Source organism: Oncorhynchus kisutch, linkage group LG11, assembly GCF_002021735.2.
Source record: "Oncorhynchus kisutch isolate 150728-3 linkage group LG11, Okis_V2, whole genome shotgun sequence".
Lineage (NCBI taxonomy): Eukaryota > Metazoa > Chordata > Actinopteri > Salmoniformes > Salmonidae > Oncorhynchus > Oncorhynchus kisutch.
The window spans coordinates 84,710,110-84,726,696 of NC_034184.2; the positions used below are offsets into that span (position 1 = coordinate 84,710,110).

General features: G+C 44.0%; 2 protein-coding genes across 2 annotated transcripts in view; one reads left to right on the forward strand and one right to left on the reverse strand.

The window, feature by feature from the left end:
* The window catches only part of LOC109881136 (translocating chain-associated membrane protein 1-like 1), a 38,523-nt gene extending 35,981 nt beyond the window's left edge, over nucleotides 1-2,542 (reverse strand). Inside the window, exon 1 of the mRNA XM_031836421.1 lies at nucleotides 2,214-2,542. Coding sequence (XP_031692281.1) covers nucleotides 2,214-2,336 — 123 coding nt within the window. The 5' untranslated portion in view covers nucleotides 2,337-2,542. The remainder of the gene's footprint in view (nucleotides 1-2,213) is intronic.
* Nucleotides 2,543-5,136: 2,594 nt separating this feature from the next.
* Nucleotides 5,137-16,361, forward strand: LOC109881135 (XK-related protein 9-like). The gene is made up of 5 exons (XM_031836422.1): nucleotides 5,137-5,290; nucleotides 9,294-9,992; nucleotides 11,447-11,658; nucleotides 13,174-13,256; nucleotides 13,358-16,361. The coding sequence occupies exons 2-5, from the start codon at nucleotides 9,676-9,678 to the stop codon at nucleotides 13,910-13,912; spliced, it is 1,167 nt and encodes a 388-aa protein (XP_031692282.1). The 5' UTR covers nucleotides 5,137-5,290; nucleotides 9,294-9,675; the 3' UTR covers nucleotides 13,913-16,361.
* Nucleotides 16,362-16,587: the final 226 nt, after the last annotated feature.

Consider the following 16,587-nt stretch of genomic DNA (forward strand, 5'->3'; position numbering starts at 1 on the left):
AACTGGCAAACTCCTTAAGTACCCCTGCTCTTCCATTGGAATTTTCTTATGTCGTTTGGGTCCTAACTTTTTCATTTGGCTCCAAAACGGTTGAGGATATGTTGTCTGTATCTCCTCAAGGTGTAAAACTGTGAAGGACCTCGGCGTTACTCTGGACCCTGATCTCTCTTTTGACAAACATATCAAGACTGTTTCAAGGACAGCTTTTTTCCATCTACGTAACAAAAATCAGAAACTTTCTGTCCAAAAATGATGCAGAAAAATGTATCCATGCTTTTGTTACTTCTAGGTTAGACTACTGCAATGCTCTACTTTCCGGATACCAGGATAAAGCACTAAATAAACTTCAGTTGGTGCTAAATACGACTGCTAGAATCCTGACTAGAACCAACACATTTGATCATATTACTCCAGTGCTAGCCTCCCTACACTGGCTTCCTGTTAAGGTTAGGGCTGATTTCAAGGTTTTACTGCTAACCTACAAAACATTACATGGGCTTGCTCCTATCGATCTTTCCGATTTGGTCCTGACATACATACCTACATGCACGCTACGGTCACAAGACGCAGGCCTCCTAATTGCCCCTAGAATTTCTAAGCAAACAGCTGGAGGCAGGGCTTTCTCCTATAGACCTCCATTTTATGGAATGGTCTGCCTACCCATATGAGACACGCAGACTCGGTCTCAACTCAGTCTTTATTGAAGACTCATCTCTTCAGTGGGTCATATGATTGAGGAGTGTGAAGGTGGACGGAAAGGCTCTGGAGCAACGAATCGCCCTTGCTGTCTCTGCCTGGCCGGTTCCCCTCTCTCCACTGGGATTCTCTGCCTCTAACCCTATTAGAGGGGCCGAGTCACTGGCTTACTGGTGCTCTTCCATGCCGTCCCTAGGAGGGGTGTGTCACTTGAGTGGGTTGAGTCGCTGACGTGGTCTTCCTGTCTGGGTTGTGCCGTGGCGGAGATCTTTGTGGGCTATACTCGGCCTTGTCTCAGGATGGTAAGTTGGTGGTTGAAGATATCCCTCTAGTGGTGTGGGGGCTGTGCTTTGGCAAAGTGGGTGGGGTTATATCCTGCCTTATTATTATTTGACCCTGCTGGTAATTTATGATCATTTGAACAACTGTTATAATCTCCACCCGGCACAGCCAGAAGAGGACTGGCCACCCCTCATAGCCTGGTTCCTCTCTAGGTTTCTTCCTAGGTTCTGGCCTTTCTAGGGAGTTTTTCCTAGCCACCGTGCTTCTACACCTGCATTTCTTGCTGTTTGGGATTTCAGGCTGGGTTTCTGTACAGCACTTTGAGATATCAGCTGATGTACGAAGGGCTTTATAAATAAATTTGATTTGGTTTGATTTTGTCACACATATCGCTGTTTTGAAGCCTCTGTTGAAGCAATGCTGTGTTTTCACTGCCTTCTATGTACTCAAACTACACATTTGGTTAGTAAGACCTTGCAGAGTATTTTCCACCCCAGTTTATCAGACAGTTAGAAAAGGTCTCTCTACAAGCCAATATTCTCATTTCACTACCAACATATCTTTTCAATATTAGTCAGATAAAAAAAAAATGAAAACCATATTTGTTTTCAAAAATGACCAATTGCCTTTTCTTGTTGGCACAATAATTTTTTTAAGTGTCCATCTTTTGAATTTAGCCAACGTTTCGAAAGGTGGGCTTTTATTTTGAAGGTTCTCTCATTACCAGACCTACGTGACGTCGTTATTTGTGCTGCTGGCAGAACACTAGTAAAAGTATCCACGCTGGACTGTCTTTCTTGCACAATATTGTATCCAGCGAAACTGCAACATTGTAACGTTTGTAACATTTAAGCGGCGATCTCAGAATCTATTTAGCGTTCCAGTTGGTACCACAAAGACTGCAATGCGAGGTATACCAAATGATTCTAATTTTACAAGTGGCTCCTAGACTAGAAAAGGAACCATGTGGAAATGGTGGTCAGTTGTACAGCTATAATAACAGTAGGCCACTACACGCCTTTTCAACTCAAAGACACTATGGATTCATCACTAGAGGAAGAGGCATAGGGGAGTTGAGCAACCATGTCCACTTTCTAGAGGCTGACGTGACAGTTCAGCAGCAGCATCTTCTCTCCCCAGTTGAGTTGACACATCGTAGCTTTACGAGTCACGTTATTTGGAAAGCTTAGTTCTTATTGCACCCCAGACCCCTCGAACATGTGGACTAGACCTACCTCAAACATCAACCCGAGGAGGAACACCATAGCAACACAGGAAACAATATCTGCATGGTTCTGGATGATAAACTCGTGGCTCAACACCGGCGGGTTCTTGTTGGTTTTTTTGCGGAACCCCATTTTGGACGGCTTCCAAAACGGGAACTTTTAGCGACCGGCGCAACTCAAAAGCAGAGAGGGAATAGATATGACCAAGTATTCGGTATTGTTATCTGTCCGTCTTCGTCAGCTCTTAACGCAAGCCAGTCTTCCTCCTGCTCCTCTCTCTCACTCAAACACGGGTCAGCAAATGACTAGCGAGCTGCTCTTCTTCTAGTGGGAGGATCTCAGCCGACGCGCGTCGTCGGTAGAGCGGAGCGGTTTACCGTCCCCTACATGTCTGGAGTGCAGAGACCGTTGGTTTTACGTGCCTTCCTCTTCACATCCCCGACAGGTGATCAACTGGATAATAGATATCAAATCGAAACCGTTAACAGGATTTCCTGGATAAGTGATAAAAAGACTACCAATGCATGTTATTTTGCGTGCATTGAGGGAGCATGATGAATACCAGCCCACACCGTTCATAGACTCAACATACCTTTTAGTGTCTTTTAATGATCTTATGACCAGGGGTGTTTTGTCAAGAGCCCCAATGCTAGTTCTGAACGTTAAAAAAAGAAAGCATAAGGAAGATATCTTTCATACTAAAAGGTTAAATTACTACACACCTTTATAGGGTTAGTGTTCCCACACGGCCATATAACCCATGTTACAGCTCTTGTTTACTGAAGACAGATGGAAGACAGAGACAGACACCTATGCTAATTAGCTATCTAGCGTGTTCGAACGCCTGTGTGTGAGCTAACTGGGGAGGAAGTGTACTTTGTCAACTGGAGGCAGACACAATGCATGGATGTGTGCTAAACTGCCAAAGGAAGTGTATCTTTGTCTATTTGATAGATTGTCTTTTTTGGGGGGGGCTGATTTGAAAGGTAAGGGGCATATCAGCATATGTTAGTTTTTTTTACGTTTCACAAGCGATGATTATTGAGAAATCATTTTGTTAATTTTTAAAAAATGGATATATCTGCCTCTTTCCTGTTTTCTACCTGACTGTGTCCATATAAATGGACCTAGAACTTATGGTTCTAATATGTGTTAAAATACTTCTGTCTTCTGTCTTCTGTGTGACCCAGAAAAAGGTGCGTTTGAGTAGATTAGAACAACCCACATTTCAGTAAAGTAGTGCCGTTGACTTGTGCAATACTTTAGGTTTGCTCTTTCAGTTCCTTCAAACTAATTAGGGTCAGATCCTTGGAGAATAATATCTCAGAAATGAACTGTGTTCAGAGACAGACAGACAGAGGAACAGACAGACAGACAGAGGAACAGACAGACAGACAGAGGAACAGACAGACAGACAGAGGAACAGACAGACAGGCGGACGGACAGATGAACAGACAGACGGGCAGACAGACAGACGGACGGACCAGACAGACGGACAGACAGATGAACAGACAGACAGACGGGCAGACAGACGGGCAGACAGACAGACGGACGGACAGACACAAACAGACACCGACCAGATCGACAGACATACAGACCCGACAAACAGACACAGACAGACACACAGGCCAGACAGAACGACAGACAGACGGACAGACAACCAGACACAGACAGACACAGACAGACACACAGGCCAGACAGAACGACAGACAGACGGACAGACAACCAGACACAGACAGACACAGACAGACACACAGGCCAGACAGAACGACAGACAGACGGACAGACAACCAGACTAGACAGACACAGACAGACACACAGGCCAGACAGAACGACAGACAGACGGACAGACAACCAGACACAGACAGACACACAGGCCAGACAGAACGACAGACAGACGGACAGACAACCAGACTAGACAGACACAGACAGACACACAGGCCAGACAGAACGACAGACAGACGGACAGACAACCAGACTAGACAGACACAGACAGACACACAGGCCAGACAGAACGACAGAGAGACGGACAGACAACCAGACTAGACAGACAGACAGAGAGAACAGAAAGACAGACAGCAGATGGACAGATAGACAGAACGACAGACAGACAGACAGACAAACACAGACAGACAGACAGACACACAGCCAGGAAGACAGACAGACATAGACAGACACAGACAGACAGAACGGACCAAACCGACCTTAAAAAGCACAAATCGAACAGCACTAAGTCTTGGTGAACCCTGTGATTTTACACAACTACACTTCATGTATGTACTTCTTTGACTCCCTTTGTACGCAAAAAGTACACACACACACACACACACACACACACACACACACACACACACACACACACACACACACACACACACACACACACACACACACACACACACACACACACACACACACACCCCAAACACACACACACACACCCAAACATACACACACACACACACACACATACACACCCAAACATACACACCCCCACACACACACACACACCCAAACATACACACAAACTCTCTCACACTCAGCGCTGCATTCACAGAGTTATCAGAGCGTGTGATGAGTGATGACATCATTGGCACACCTATAACCTGAAACGAAATCTGAACAATTTTGAGAATGTGTACTTCCCTTTGTGGTATTTACAGGAGACCCGTGTTGACTCACGTGTGTCTGTCTGTGTGTGTACATTTGGAGAGAAATTGGCTAATTGAGACATTACCTCTCACACACACACACACACACACACATCAACTCACATGTCAGTGGTCTACCACACACACAGAGACACACACACACACACACACACACATCAACTCACATGTCAGTGGTCTACCACACACACACACACACACACACACACACACACACACACACACACACACACACACACACACACACACACACACACACACAGCCCAGGCGCTGACTCTATAATGACGTATGACTGTCGGTGTTGGTTACGGTTGTCACCGCTAGGGTGGAGCTCCAGAAGAGAGACGGACTTTGGAGCAGTGTGCCTGGTCATTTGATTCACTGACAGTAAGAGGAGGACTAGTGAAGACACACCGGTGAGTACCGCTATGCTTCACTTCTAGAAAATATTGAACAATCTATTGTTGTTGTTTGTTGTTGTTGTCTTTTATCAATCTTTGTTCTGACAACTTCCACTTGAGAGAGTTACAATGACCGAGGAAACCGTAAAAGAAGTGTAAAGAAATGTAAAACTTTTTTTTTCTTCAATGATTTAACCTCGTGAAATAAACTAATAGATAAATAAAAAATCTAATTAAATGAATAAATGTGGTGAGATGTAAGAGACAGATGGTTGACTGGCATTAATGTAAAAACACTGTTTAATAGACTTGAATGAAGAGGTAGTTATTCAGTTATTCAGCCAGTATATCAGTGGCTGCAGTGTTTAAAAAGGGTTTATTTTATAAAAGACAAGCTAAGAACCAGAACAAGAGGCTCCTTCCTACAGGATGTTGTGTAATTGTTCAGGACACGGAGGGAGAGCTCACCAGCTACATGAAACTGATTGATTAGATCTCTGTTGTAGTGATGTTAGGCAGGACATGTTATCAGCAGTCTACCTTAGCTGTCTCTACTAGTCTATTACATGACCTCTCTCTATTAGTCTATTACATTACCTGTCTCTATTAGTCTATTACATTACCTGTCTCTATTAGTCTATTACATTACCTGTCTCTACTACCCCTCTCACTATTAGTCTATTACATTACCTCTCACTATTAGTCTACTACATGACCTGTCTCTATTAGTCTATTACATTACCTGTCTCTATTAGTCTACTACATTACCTCTCACTATTAGTCTACTACATGACCTGTCTATATTAGTCTACTACATTACCTCTCACTATTAGTCTACTACATGACCTGTCTCTATTAGTCTACTACATTACCTGTCTCTATTAGTCTACTACATTACCTCTCCCTATTAGTCTACTACCTTACCCATCTCTATTAGTCTATTACATTACCTGTCTCTATTAGTCTATTATATTACCTGTCTCTACTACCCCTCTCACTATTAGTCTATTACATTACCTCTCACTATTAGTCTATTACATTACCTCTCACTATTAGTCTACTACATGACCTGTCTCTATTAGTCTACTACATTACCTGTCTCTATTAGTCTATTACATTACCTGTCTCTATTAGTCTACTACATTAACTCTCCCTATTAGTCTACTACCTTACCCATCTCTATTAGTCTACTACATTACCTGTCTCTATTAGTCTATTACATTACCTGTCTCTATTAGTCTACTACATTACCTCTCCCTATTAGTCTACTACCTTACCCATCTCTATTAGTCTATTACATTACCTGTCTCTATTAGTCTACTACATTACCTCTCCCTATTAGTCTACTACCTTACCCATCTCTATTAGTCTATTACATTACCTGTCTCTATTAGTCTACTACATTACCTCTCCCTATTAGTCTACTACCTTACCCATCTCTATTAGTCTATTACATTACCTGTCTCTATTAGTCTACTACATTACCTCTCCCTATTAGTCTACTACCTTACCCATCTCTATTAGTCTATTACATTACCTGTCTCTATTAGTCTACTACATTACCTCTCCCTATTAGTCTACTACCTTACCCATCTCTATTAGTCTATTACATTACCTGTCTCTATTAGTCTACTACATTACCTCTCCCTATTAGTCTATTACATTACCTCTCACTATTAGTCTACTACCTTACCCATCTCTATTAGTCTATTACATTACCTGTCTCTATTAGTCTACTACCTTACCCATCTCTATTAGTCTATTACATTACCTGTCTCTATTAGTCTACTACCTTACCCATCTCTATTAGTCTATTACATTACCTGTCTCTATTAGTCTACTACCTTACCCATCTCTATTAGTCTATTACATTACCTGTCTCTATTAGTCTACTACCTTACCCATCTCTATTAGTCTATTACATTACCTCTCCCTATTAGTCTACTACCTTACCCATCTCTATTAGTCTATTACATTACCTGTCTCTATTAGTCTACTACCTTACCCATCTCTATTAGTCTATTACATTACCTGTCTCTATTAGTCTACTACCTTACCCATCTCTATTAGTCTATTACATTACCTGTCTCTATTAGTCTACTACCTTACCCATCTCTATTAGTCTATTACATTACCTGTCTCTATTAGTCTATTACATGACCTGTCTCTATTAGTCTACTACATTACCTGTCTCTATTAGTCTACTACCTTACCCATCTCTATTAGTCTATTACATTACCTGTCTCTATTAGTCTACTACCTTACCCATCTCTATTAGTCTACTACCTTACCCATCTCTATTAGTCTATTACATTACCTGTCTCTATTAGTCTACTACCTTACCCATCTCTATTAGTCTATTACATTACCTGTCTCTATTAGTCTACTACATTACCTGTCTCTATTAGTCTATTACATTACCTGTCTCTATTAGTCTACTACATTACCTGTCTCTATTAGTCTATTACATTACCTGTCTCTATTAGTCTACTACATTACCTGTCTCTATTAGTCTATTACATTACCTGTCTCTATTAGTCTACTACATTACCTGTCTCTATTAGTCTACTACATTACCTGTCTCTATTAGTCTACTACATTACCTGTCTCTATTAGTCTATTACATTACCTGTCTCTATTAGTCTACTACATTACCCATCTCTATTAGTCTACTACATTACCTCTCTCTATTAGTCTACTACATTACCTGTCTCTATTAGTCTATTACATTACCTGTCTCTATTAGTCTACTACATTACCCATCTCTATTAGTCTACTACATTACCTCTCTCTATTAGTCTACTACATTACCTGTCTCTATTAGTCTATTACATTACCTGTCTCTATTAGTCTACTACCTTACCCATCTCTATTAGTCTACTACATTACCTGTCTCTATTAGTCTATTACATTACCCATCTCTATTAGTCTATTACATTACCCATCTCTATTAGTCTACTACATTACCTGTCTCTATTAGTCTACTACATTACCTGTCTCTATTAGTCTACTACATTACCTCTCCCTATTAGTCTACTACATTACCTGTCTCTATTAGTCTACTACATTACCTCTCCCTATTAGTCTATTACATTACCTGTCTCTATTAGTCTACTACATTACCTCTCCCTATTAGTCTACTACCTTACCCATCTCTATTAGTCTACTACATTACCTGTCTCTATTAGTCTGTTCCCTTTCCTCTCTCTATTAGTCTACTACCTTACCCATCTCTATTAGTCTATTACATTACCTGTCTCTATTAGTCTACTACATTACCTGTCTCTATTAGTCTACTACATTACCTCTCTCTATTAGTCTACTACATTACCCATCTCTATTAGTCTATTACATTACCTGTCTCTATTAGTCTACTACATTACCTGTCTCTATTAGTCTACTACATTACCTCTCCCTATTAGTCTATTACATTACCTGTCTCTATTAGTCTACTACATTACCTCTCCCTATTAGTCTACTACATTACCTGTCTCTATTAGTCTACTACATTACCCATCTCTATTAGTCTACTACATTACCTCTCTCTATTAGTCTACTACATTACCTCTCCCTATTAGTCTATTACATTACCCATCTCTATTAGTCTACTACATTACCCATCTCTATTAGTCTACTACATTACCTGTCTCTATTAGTCTACTACATTACCTGTCTATATTAGTCTACTACCTTACCCATCTCTATTAGTCTACTACATTACCTCTCCCTATTAGTCTACTACATTACCCATCTCTATTAGTCTACTACATTACCTCTCCCTATTAGTCTGTTCCCTTTCCTCTCTCTCTTTATGATGAGAAAAGTGCAGGCAAAGGGCAAAGGTCAATCAGGGAACCACATCATCTGAATACATTTACAGTCACGGCCATGTATGGATTTGAACGTTTAAATGTTTATTTATCTGTTAATAGTTTCACAAATATGCATGTGACTAAATTATACTGATATGTCAGATACTCTGTCCTAATAATATTCTGTACTTTGTATACATTTACAGGGCATGAAGATCTTGTCATTTCAAACATTATTGGGGACAGAATAGTCTCGGGAAATCTCGGATCAGTCAGAACATTGAGGCAAACTCGTCCAGAACCACCAACTCCCCAAAACAAGGCAAACCCATCCAGAACCACCAACTCCCCAAAACAAGGCAAACCCATCCAGAACCACCAACTCCCCAAAACAAGGCAAACCCATCCAGAACCACCAACTCCCCAAAACAAGGCAAACCCATCCAGAACCACCAACTCCCCAAAAACAAACTCAGCCAGTATTACCCAGCCACAGCATCTAACTAATGAATTTCCACTTCCTCATGCATTGAAGTCACTGGGAGGCGAAGTGAACATTTGATTTAAGTGAAAACTTGAGCAGCAAACATGCTTCAAACAGACTCGGAGTTCACTAAAACACGATGGATCTGTACCATCATCGGACTGGGCTTTTACCTGGTGGACATTGTGACAGACGTTGGACTAGCAGTGAAGTACTTCCTGGTCGGAAACCTGGTCTGGGCTGGGCTGACTTTACTGTTTGTGGTGGTTGGCTCAGCAGCCACACAGGTCTTCAGCTACACCTGGTACAGAGATGACATGAAGAACCCACTGGTTAATCCTGGTGGAGACAAGCTGATATCTGGGATGAACAGAGGAAGACTGATTGGACTCCATGTTTTGCAGATGGGTATCTTCACCAGGTATGTGATGATGTGAGGTTGAAATGTGATTACTATCTCTGTTATCAACTTTATAGTGACGTTAGCTGGAGATGTTCACAAGATTAGGGGTGGAAACGGACGGAATATTACTGGAAACCTATAAAGTTTATCATTAAACTACCAGAATTTGGGAAACTTGCAAGGATTTTATGTAAATTCTCACAAGACATATAGTGGCAGTTTTTGGGGTACATCAGATTATTTTATTTAAAAAAAATATATTTTTTAACCTTTATTTAACTAGGCAAGTCAGTTAAGAACACATTCTTATTTTCAATGACAGCCTAGGAACAGTGGGTTAACTGGTCTAGGAACAGTGGGTTAACTGCCTGTTCAGGGGCAGAACGACAGATTAGTACCTTGTCAGCTCGGGGGTTTGAACTGGCAACCTTCCGGTTACTAGTCCAACGCTCTAACCACTAGGCTACCCTGCCGCCCCGATCACTGGTGTCTGTAATTATCTCTGGCACTCTGTGTGGCCTTATTACATGTCAAATATAGGAGATAATAACAAATAAAGAAGAGGATTTAAAAACTAAAAGTAGAATGACAAATCTATAAAACATGATCCTAAATATAAACCATCATCATAGTGAATACCATCGGTGTTTTAATATGAGGGTTTCAGCCTGAATTATCTTTTTTACAATATCTATGTGTCTTTGTTGTAAATGTTTTGGTGCCAAAATGTTGGTTGTTATGAAAAAAAGTAAATAGTTGAAAGAGTTGCAGAGTTCATTGAAAATAACGCCATTGTTGATTAGATGCTTATTTTATCAATTAAACCATTTTCTCTTGAACCATATGCTCAATCTACTAGAAACTCATGGAAAATAATGACACAGATATATATATATATATTTTAATACTATGTGAAATAATTTTTTTAAATTAAAGTATAAATGACCAGTTACCATGGATTGCCATAGATGACCTGTTAATTACTAAATTACCAGGTAGCTATCTAGCCAAAAGATATGGCTGAGTAGCCTTACAACACACCTTTATTGTCATCCTGTGATTGTGCCACCGGTAACTTAGTAAGTTACAACGTTGGCGTCCACACATTTTTTGGTTAGTTGAAGCTCAAAGGCAGATAGCGATATTGAGTCGCTTTGTCTCACCGTCCGAAAGGGGATCTATGTCTGTCCACGTGTATAACCCGTTGGTTTGTACACCAAACATTCTCCATTCAGCCTGAAAATGTCTTCCTTAACTCGATTTAATGTCGAAAAGGCAAGGATAAGGATAATATGGTGTGTTTTATGAAACATCATTTTCACCCACAATGCAACAGTAGCTAATACTTGTCCCGGATGTTTACGTATCGCCTTCAGCCAATCAGGTTGCAGCAGTCTGTTTATCTCTATACCGACACACATCTCTCTCTCTCTCTCTCTCTCTCTCTCTCTCTCTCTCTCACTCTCCGTTAGGTACTACCACCTGTTGAAGGCAGGATACATGGTGGTGTGGTTCAAGTCACCTGAGACTGTTGAATTCTCCAGAGATGTCCACTTGGTCCTGTTTGGTCGGGCGACCGATCTGAGCATGCTCAAACTGTTTGAGACGTTCCTGGAGAGTGCCCCTCAGCTCCTCTTCCAGATGTATATCCTGCTGGCCCATGGACACAAGTCCACAATACAATGTGAGTTGTGTGTGTGTATGTGTGTGTGTGTGAGAGAGAGAGGGAGAGAGAGAGAGAGAGGAGGGGAGAGATAGAGAGAGAGAGGGGGGGGAGAAAGAGGGGGGAGGGAGAGGGGGGGGAGAGGGAAGAGAGAGAGGAGAGAGAGAGAAGAGAGAGAGGGAGGGGAGAGAGGAGGAGTGAGAGAGGGGGGGAGATAGAGAGAGAGGGGGGGGGAGAAAGAGGGAGAGGGGGGGAGAGAGGGGAGAGAGAGAGGAGAGAGAGAGAGGAGAGAGAGAGAGGGAGGGGAGAGAGAGGAGAGAGAGAGAGGGTGGAGAGAGAGGTGAGAGAGAGGAGAGAGGAGAAAGAGAGAGGAGAGAGAGAGAGGGAGGGGAGAGAGAGGAGAGAGAGAGAGGGTGGAGAGAGAGAGAGAGAGAGAGGGGGGGGGGAGAGAGAGGGGGAGAGAGGAAAGAGAGAAAGAGGGGAGAGAGAGAGAGGTGAGAGAGAGGGGGGAGAGAGGAGAAAGAGAGAGAGGAGAGAGAGCGAGGGAGGAGAGAGAGAGAGGGGGGGAGAGAGAGGAGAGAGAGAGAGGAAGGAGAGGGGAGAGAGAGGAGAGAGAGAGAAAGAGGGGGGAGAGAGAGGAGAGAGAGAGAGGGAGGAGAGGGGAGAGAGAGGAGAGAGAGAGGGGGAGAGAGAGGAGAGAGAGAGAGGGAGGAGAGGGGAGAGAGAGAGTGAGGAGAGGGGAGAGAGAGAGAGAGGGAGGAGAGGGGAGGAGAGAGAGGGAGGAGAGGGGAGAGAGAGAGTGAGGAGAGGGGAGAGAGAGAGTGAGTGAGGAGAGGGGAGAGAGAGAGTGAGGAGAGGGGAGAGAGAGAGGGAGGAGAGGGGAGAGAGAGAGGGAGGGAGAGGGGAGAGAGAGAGGGAGGAGAGGGGAGAGAGAGAGAGGGAGGAGAGGGGAGAGAGAGAATGAGGAGAGGGGAGAGAGAGAGGGAGGAGAGGGAGAAGAGAGAGGGGAGAGAGAGGGAGGAGAGGGGAGAGAGAGAGGGAGGAGAGGGGAGAGAGAGAGGGAGGAGAGGGGAGAGAGAGAGGGAGGAGAGGGGAGAGAGAGAGTGAGGAGAGGGGAGAGAGAGAGGGAGGAGAGGGGAGAGAGAGAGGGAGGAGAGGGGAGAGAGAGAGAGAGGGGCGTGAGAATCTGCAGCCACTGCCACAACTTTTGTTCTCCATTTCTCTCCAATAACCAGACTAGAACCTCTGGTCTACTGTTCTCCTTGTGAGTGAATGTCCACCACAACCTCAAATATGTCACATGCTTGTCTCTCACATGCCTGTCTCTCACATGCCTGTCTCTCACATGCCTGTCTCTCACATGCCTGTCTCTCACATCCCTGTCTCTCACATGCCTGTCTCTCACATGCTTGTCTCTCACATGCCTGTCTCTCACATGCCTGTCTCTCACATCCCTGTCTCTCACATGCCTGTCTCTCACACATGCCAGTATTGTAAAATCCTTCTCTAATGTGTGTCCCATCTTCCCCTGTCCAGGCATCTGCATGGTGGGCTCATTCATCAACATCGCCTGGGCTATAGTGGACTTCCGCCGGTGTCTCCGTCGATCCTTACCCCAGGTAATATATAATAATATATCATATAATAATATATAATAACATAATCATATTATCATATATATATATATATAAAATAATCATAATGAATATAACATCCCCAGGTCCGAGAGATGCCTTCTGGCCTCCCTACATTCGTCTACCTCCTATACAAGCTGTTGACCATCACCGCTCACATCCTCAGCCTCAGCCTCTTCCTCGTCCTCAGCCCTTACAGTACCCTGGGAATGGCTGTCGTCTGGCTGGCCGGAACCCTCTGGGCCTATTGGGTCCGTACTGATTTCTGCATGTCTAAAGGTCTAGAGAGGCTCTATCGGATCATCGTGGGAGTCGTCCTCATATTCACCTTCTTTAACGTGAAAGGACAGGATACCAGATGGCAGATGGCTGTGTACTACGTTCTCTTTGCGTTTGTGAACCTCTCGGGTCCTTTGCTGCTGCTTCTGGTGAGGCCAGAGGTTAACGCTGCTGAGTACTTCTGGCCGGTGACTCTGCTGATATTTGGAGGGACCGTTCTAGGGCTGGCCTATCTGCTCCTGTATTATACTGTCTATCACCCCAGAGGGAGGAGTCTACAGGCAGATGAGGTGGATGGACACATGGGACAGGAGAGAGAACCAGATACAATGCTGAGAATGAGGAATTTCCTACAGCTCTGAGGCTCACCTTCCTTATTCGCCACATATTCAATGGAGGAGTTAAATAGACAATCAGGCATTTGAAAAACAACAAAGGTGTCACCCAGACACGTTGTTCTGTTAAACAGCTAAGGGGGATGGGTTGGAGAAATGTAACGGCTAAGACAAACTCTGGTTGGTGGACTGTCTGGTTGGTGGACTGTCTAGTTGGTGGACTGTCTAGCTGGTGGACTGTCTAGTTGATGGACTGTCTAGTTGGTGGACTGTCTATTTGGTGGACTGTCTAGTTGGTGGACTGTCTAGCTGGTGGACTGTCTAGTTGGTGGACAGTCTAGCTGGTGGACTGTCTAGTTGGTGGACTGTCTAGCTGGTGGACTGTCTAGTTGGTGGACTGTCTAGCTGGTGGACTGTCTATTTGGTGGACAGTCTAGTTGGTGGACTGTCTATTTGGTGGACTGTCTAGTTGGTGGACAGTCTAGTTGGTGGACTGTCTATTTGGTGGGCAGTCTAGTTGGTGGACTGTCTAGTTGGTGGACAGTCTAGCTGGTGGACTGTCTAGTTGGTGGACTGTCTAGTTGGTGGACTGTCTAGTTGGTGGACAGTCTAGTTGGTGGACAGTCTAGTTGGTGGACAGTCTAGCTGGTGGACTGTCTATTTGGTGGACAGTCTAGTTGGTGGACTGTCTATTTGGTGGACTGTCTAGTTGGTGGACAGTCTAGTTGGTGGACTGTCTATTTGGTGGGCAGTCTAGTTGGTGGACTGTCTAGTTGGTGGACAGTCTAGCTGGTGGACTGTCTAGTTGGTGGACTGTCTAGTTGGTGGACTGTCTAGTTGGCGGACAGTCTAGTTGGTGGACAGTCTAGTTGGTGGACTGTCTAGTTGGTGGACTGTCTAGTTGGTGGACAGTCTAGTTGGTGGACAGTCTAGTTGGTGGACTGTCTAGTTGGTGGACTGTCTAGTTGGTGGACAGTCTAGTTGGTGGACTGTCTAGTTGGTGGACAGTCTAGTTGGTGGACAGTCTAGTTGGTGGACTCTGACTGTCATCCTTTTAGTTTCTAAGTCACCTCAGCCTTCTTTTATCTTATCAGTTTCGGTTCCTCCAGTCTTACAGCTGCTGCTCCCTTTACAGTAAGCTGCAGGCTAAACAGGTTTTGTTAATTTTGTCTTGTGACATCACATCATATGATCGTTCTCACCCTCAGGAGATCAAAGTCTATTTTCCTTGTTTTTGTTGCTGCTCTGAAAGACCGGAACAGGTTAAAAGGGACTGTGATATTTGGCCACTACAATTCTGCCTACATATCTCAGGTCTGGTGTCCTCAGCTGAGATGAATGAGAGGGACACACCGCCTCTTATATGTTGATTCATGATGTCAATGCAAACAGAGAACAGAAGGAAGACTTCCTTTTACAGGCCACCTAACCTTTAAGGGTGAAGTAAGAAGACGTTGCTATGGACTCGCTCAGTGATGTGTTACAGACTCTTTTATTTACCTTTATTTAACTAGGCAAGTCAGTTAAGAACAAATTCTTATTTACAATGACGGCCTAGGAACAGTGAGTTAACTGCCTGTTCAGGGGCAGAACGACAGATTTGTACCTTGTCAGCTCGGGGGTTTGAACTTGCAACCTTCCAGTTACTAGTCCAACCACTAGGCTACCCTGCCGCCCCTCCACTCTAACCACTAGGCTACCCTGCCGCCCCTCCACTCTAACCACTAGGCTACCCTGCCGCCCCTCCACTCTAACCACTAGGCTACCCTGCCGCCCCTCCACTCTAACCACTAGGCTACCCTGCCGCCCCTCCACTCTAACCACTAGGCTACCCTGCCGCCCCTCCACTCTAACCACTAGGCTACCCTAACCACCTCTACACTCTAACCACTAGACTACCCTGCCGCCCCTCCACTCTAACCACTAGGCTACCCAGCCGCCTCTACACTCTAACCACTAGTCTACCCAGCCGCCCCTCCACTCTAACCACTAGGCTACCCTGCCGCCCCTCCACTCTAACCACTAGGCTACCCAGCCGCCTCTACACTCTAACCACTAGTCTACCCAGCCGCCCCTCCACTCTAACCACTAGGCTACCCTGCCGCCCCTCCACTCTAACCACTAGGCTACCCTGCCGCCCCTCCACTCTAACCACTAGGCTACCCTGCCGCCCCTCCACTCTAACCACTAGTCTACCCAGCCGCCCCTCCACTCTAACCACTAGTCTACCCAGCCGCCCCTCCACTCTAACCACTAGTCTACCCTGCCATCCCATTGAATGACTGATGTATTTAATCTCTGACATATTTTCCACAGTGTTATTCTGTCATGTGATCTGTGTTAAATACTCCGATGTTTCGTGTAGTATTTACCGTCTGTAAATGCACTTTAAAACGTAAAAATGTAATGTATTATAATATATATAATGTATTACGATATATATCATGTATTTAACAATAAAATGTATTATAAACAATCCTCATCATTATAGTTATTAACCAGGTTGATGATGAAATACCCAACACTAGTAAGGGTTATTTCAATGCTGATGAAACGTAACAAACCAGGCTACCTTCAAATGAAAGAGCTGGGCACAATGCTTCCTTTAGGCTGGGGCTGATGGGGGTGATGGGGCTGAAGGTGCTGATGGGGGCTGATGGGGGTGATGGGGCTGATGGAACTGATGGTGCTGATGGGGCTGA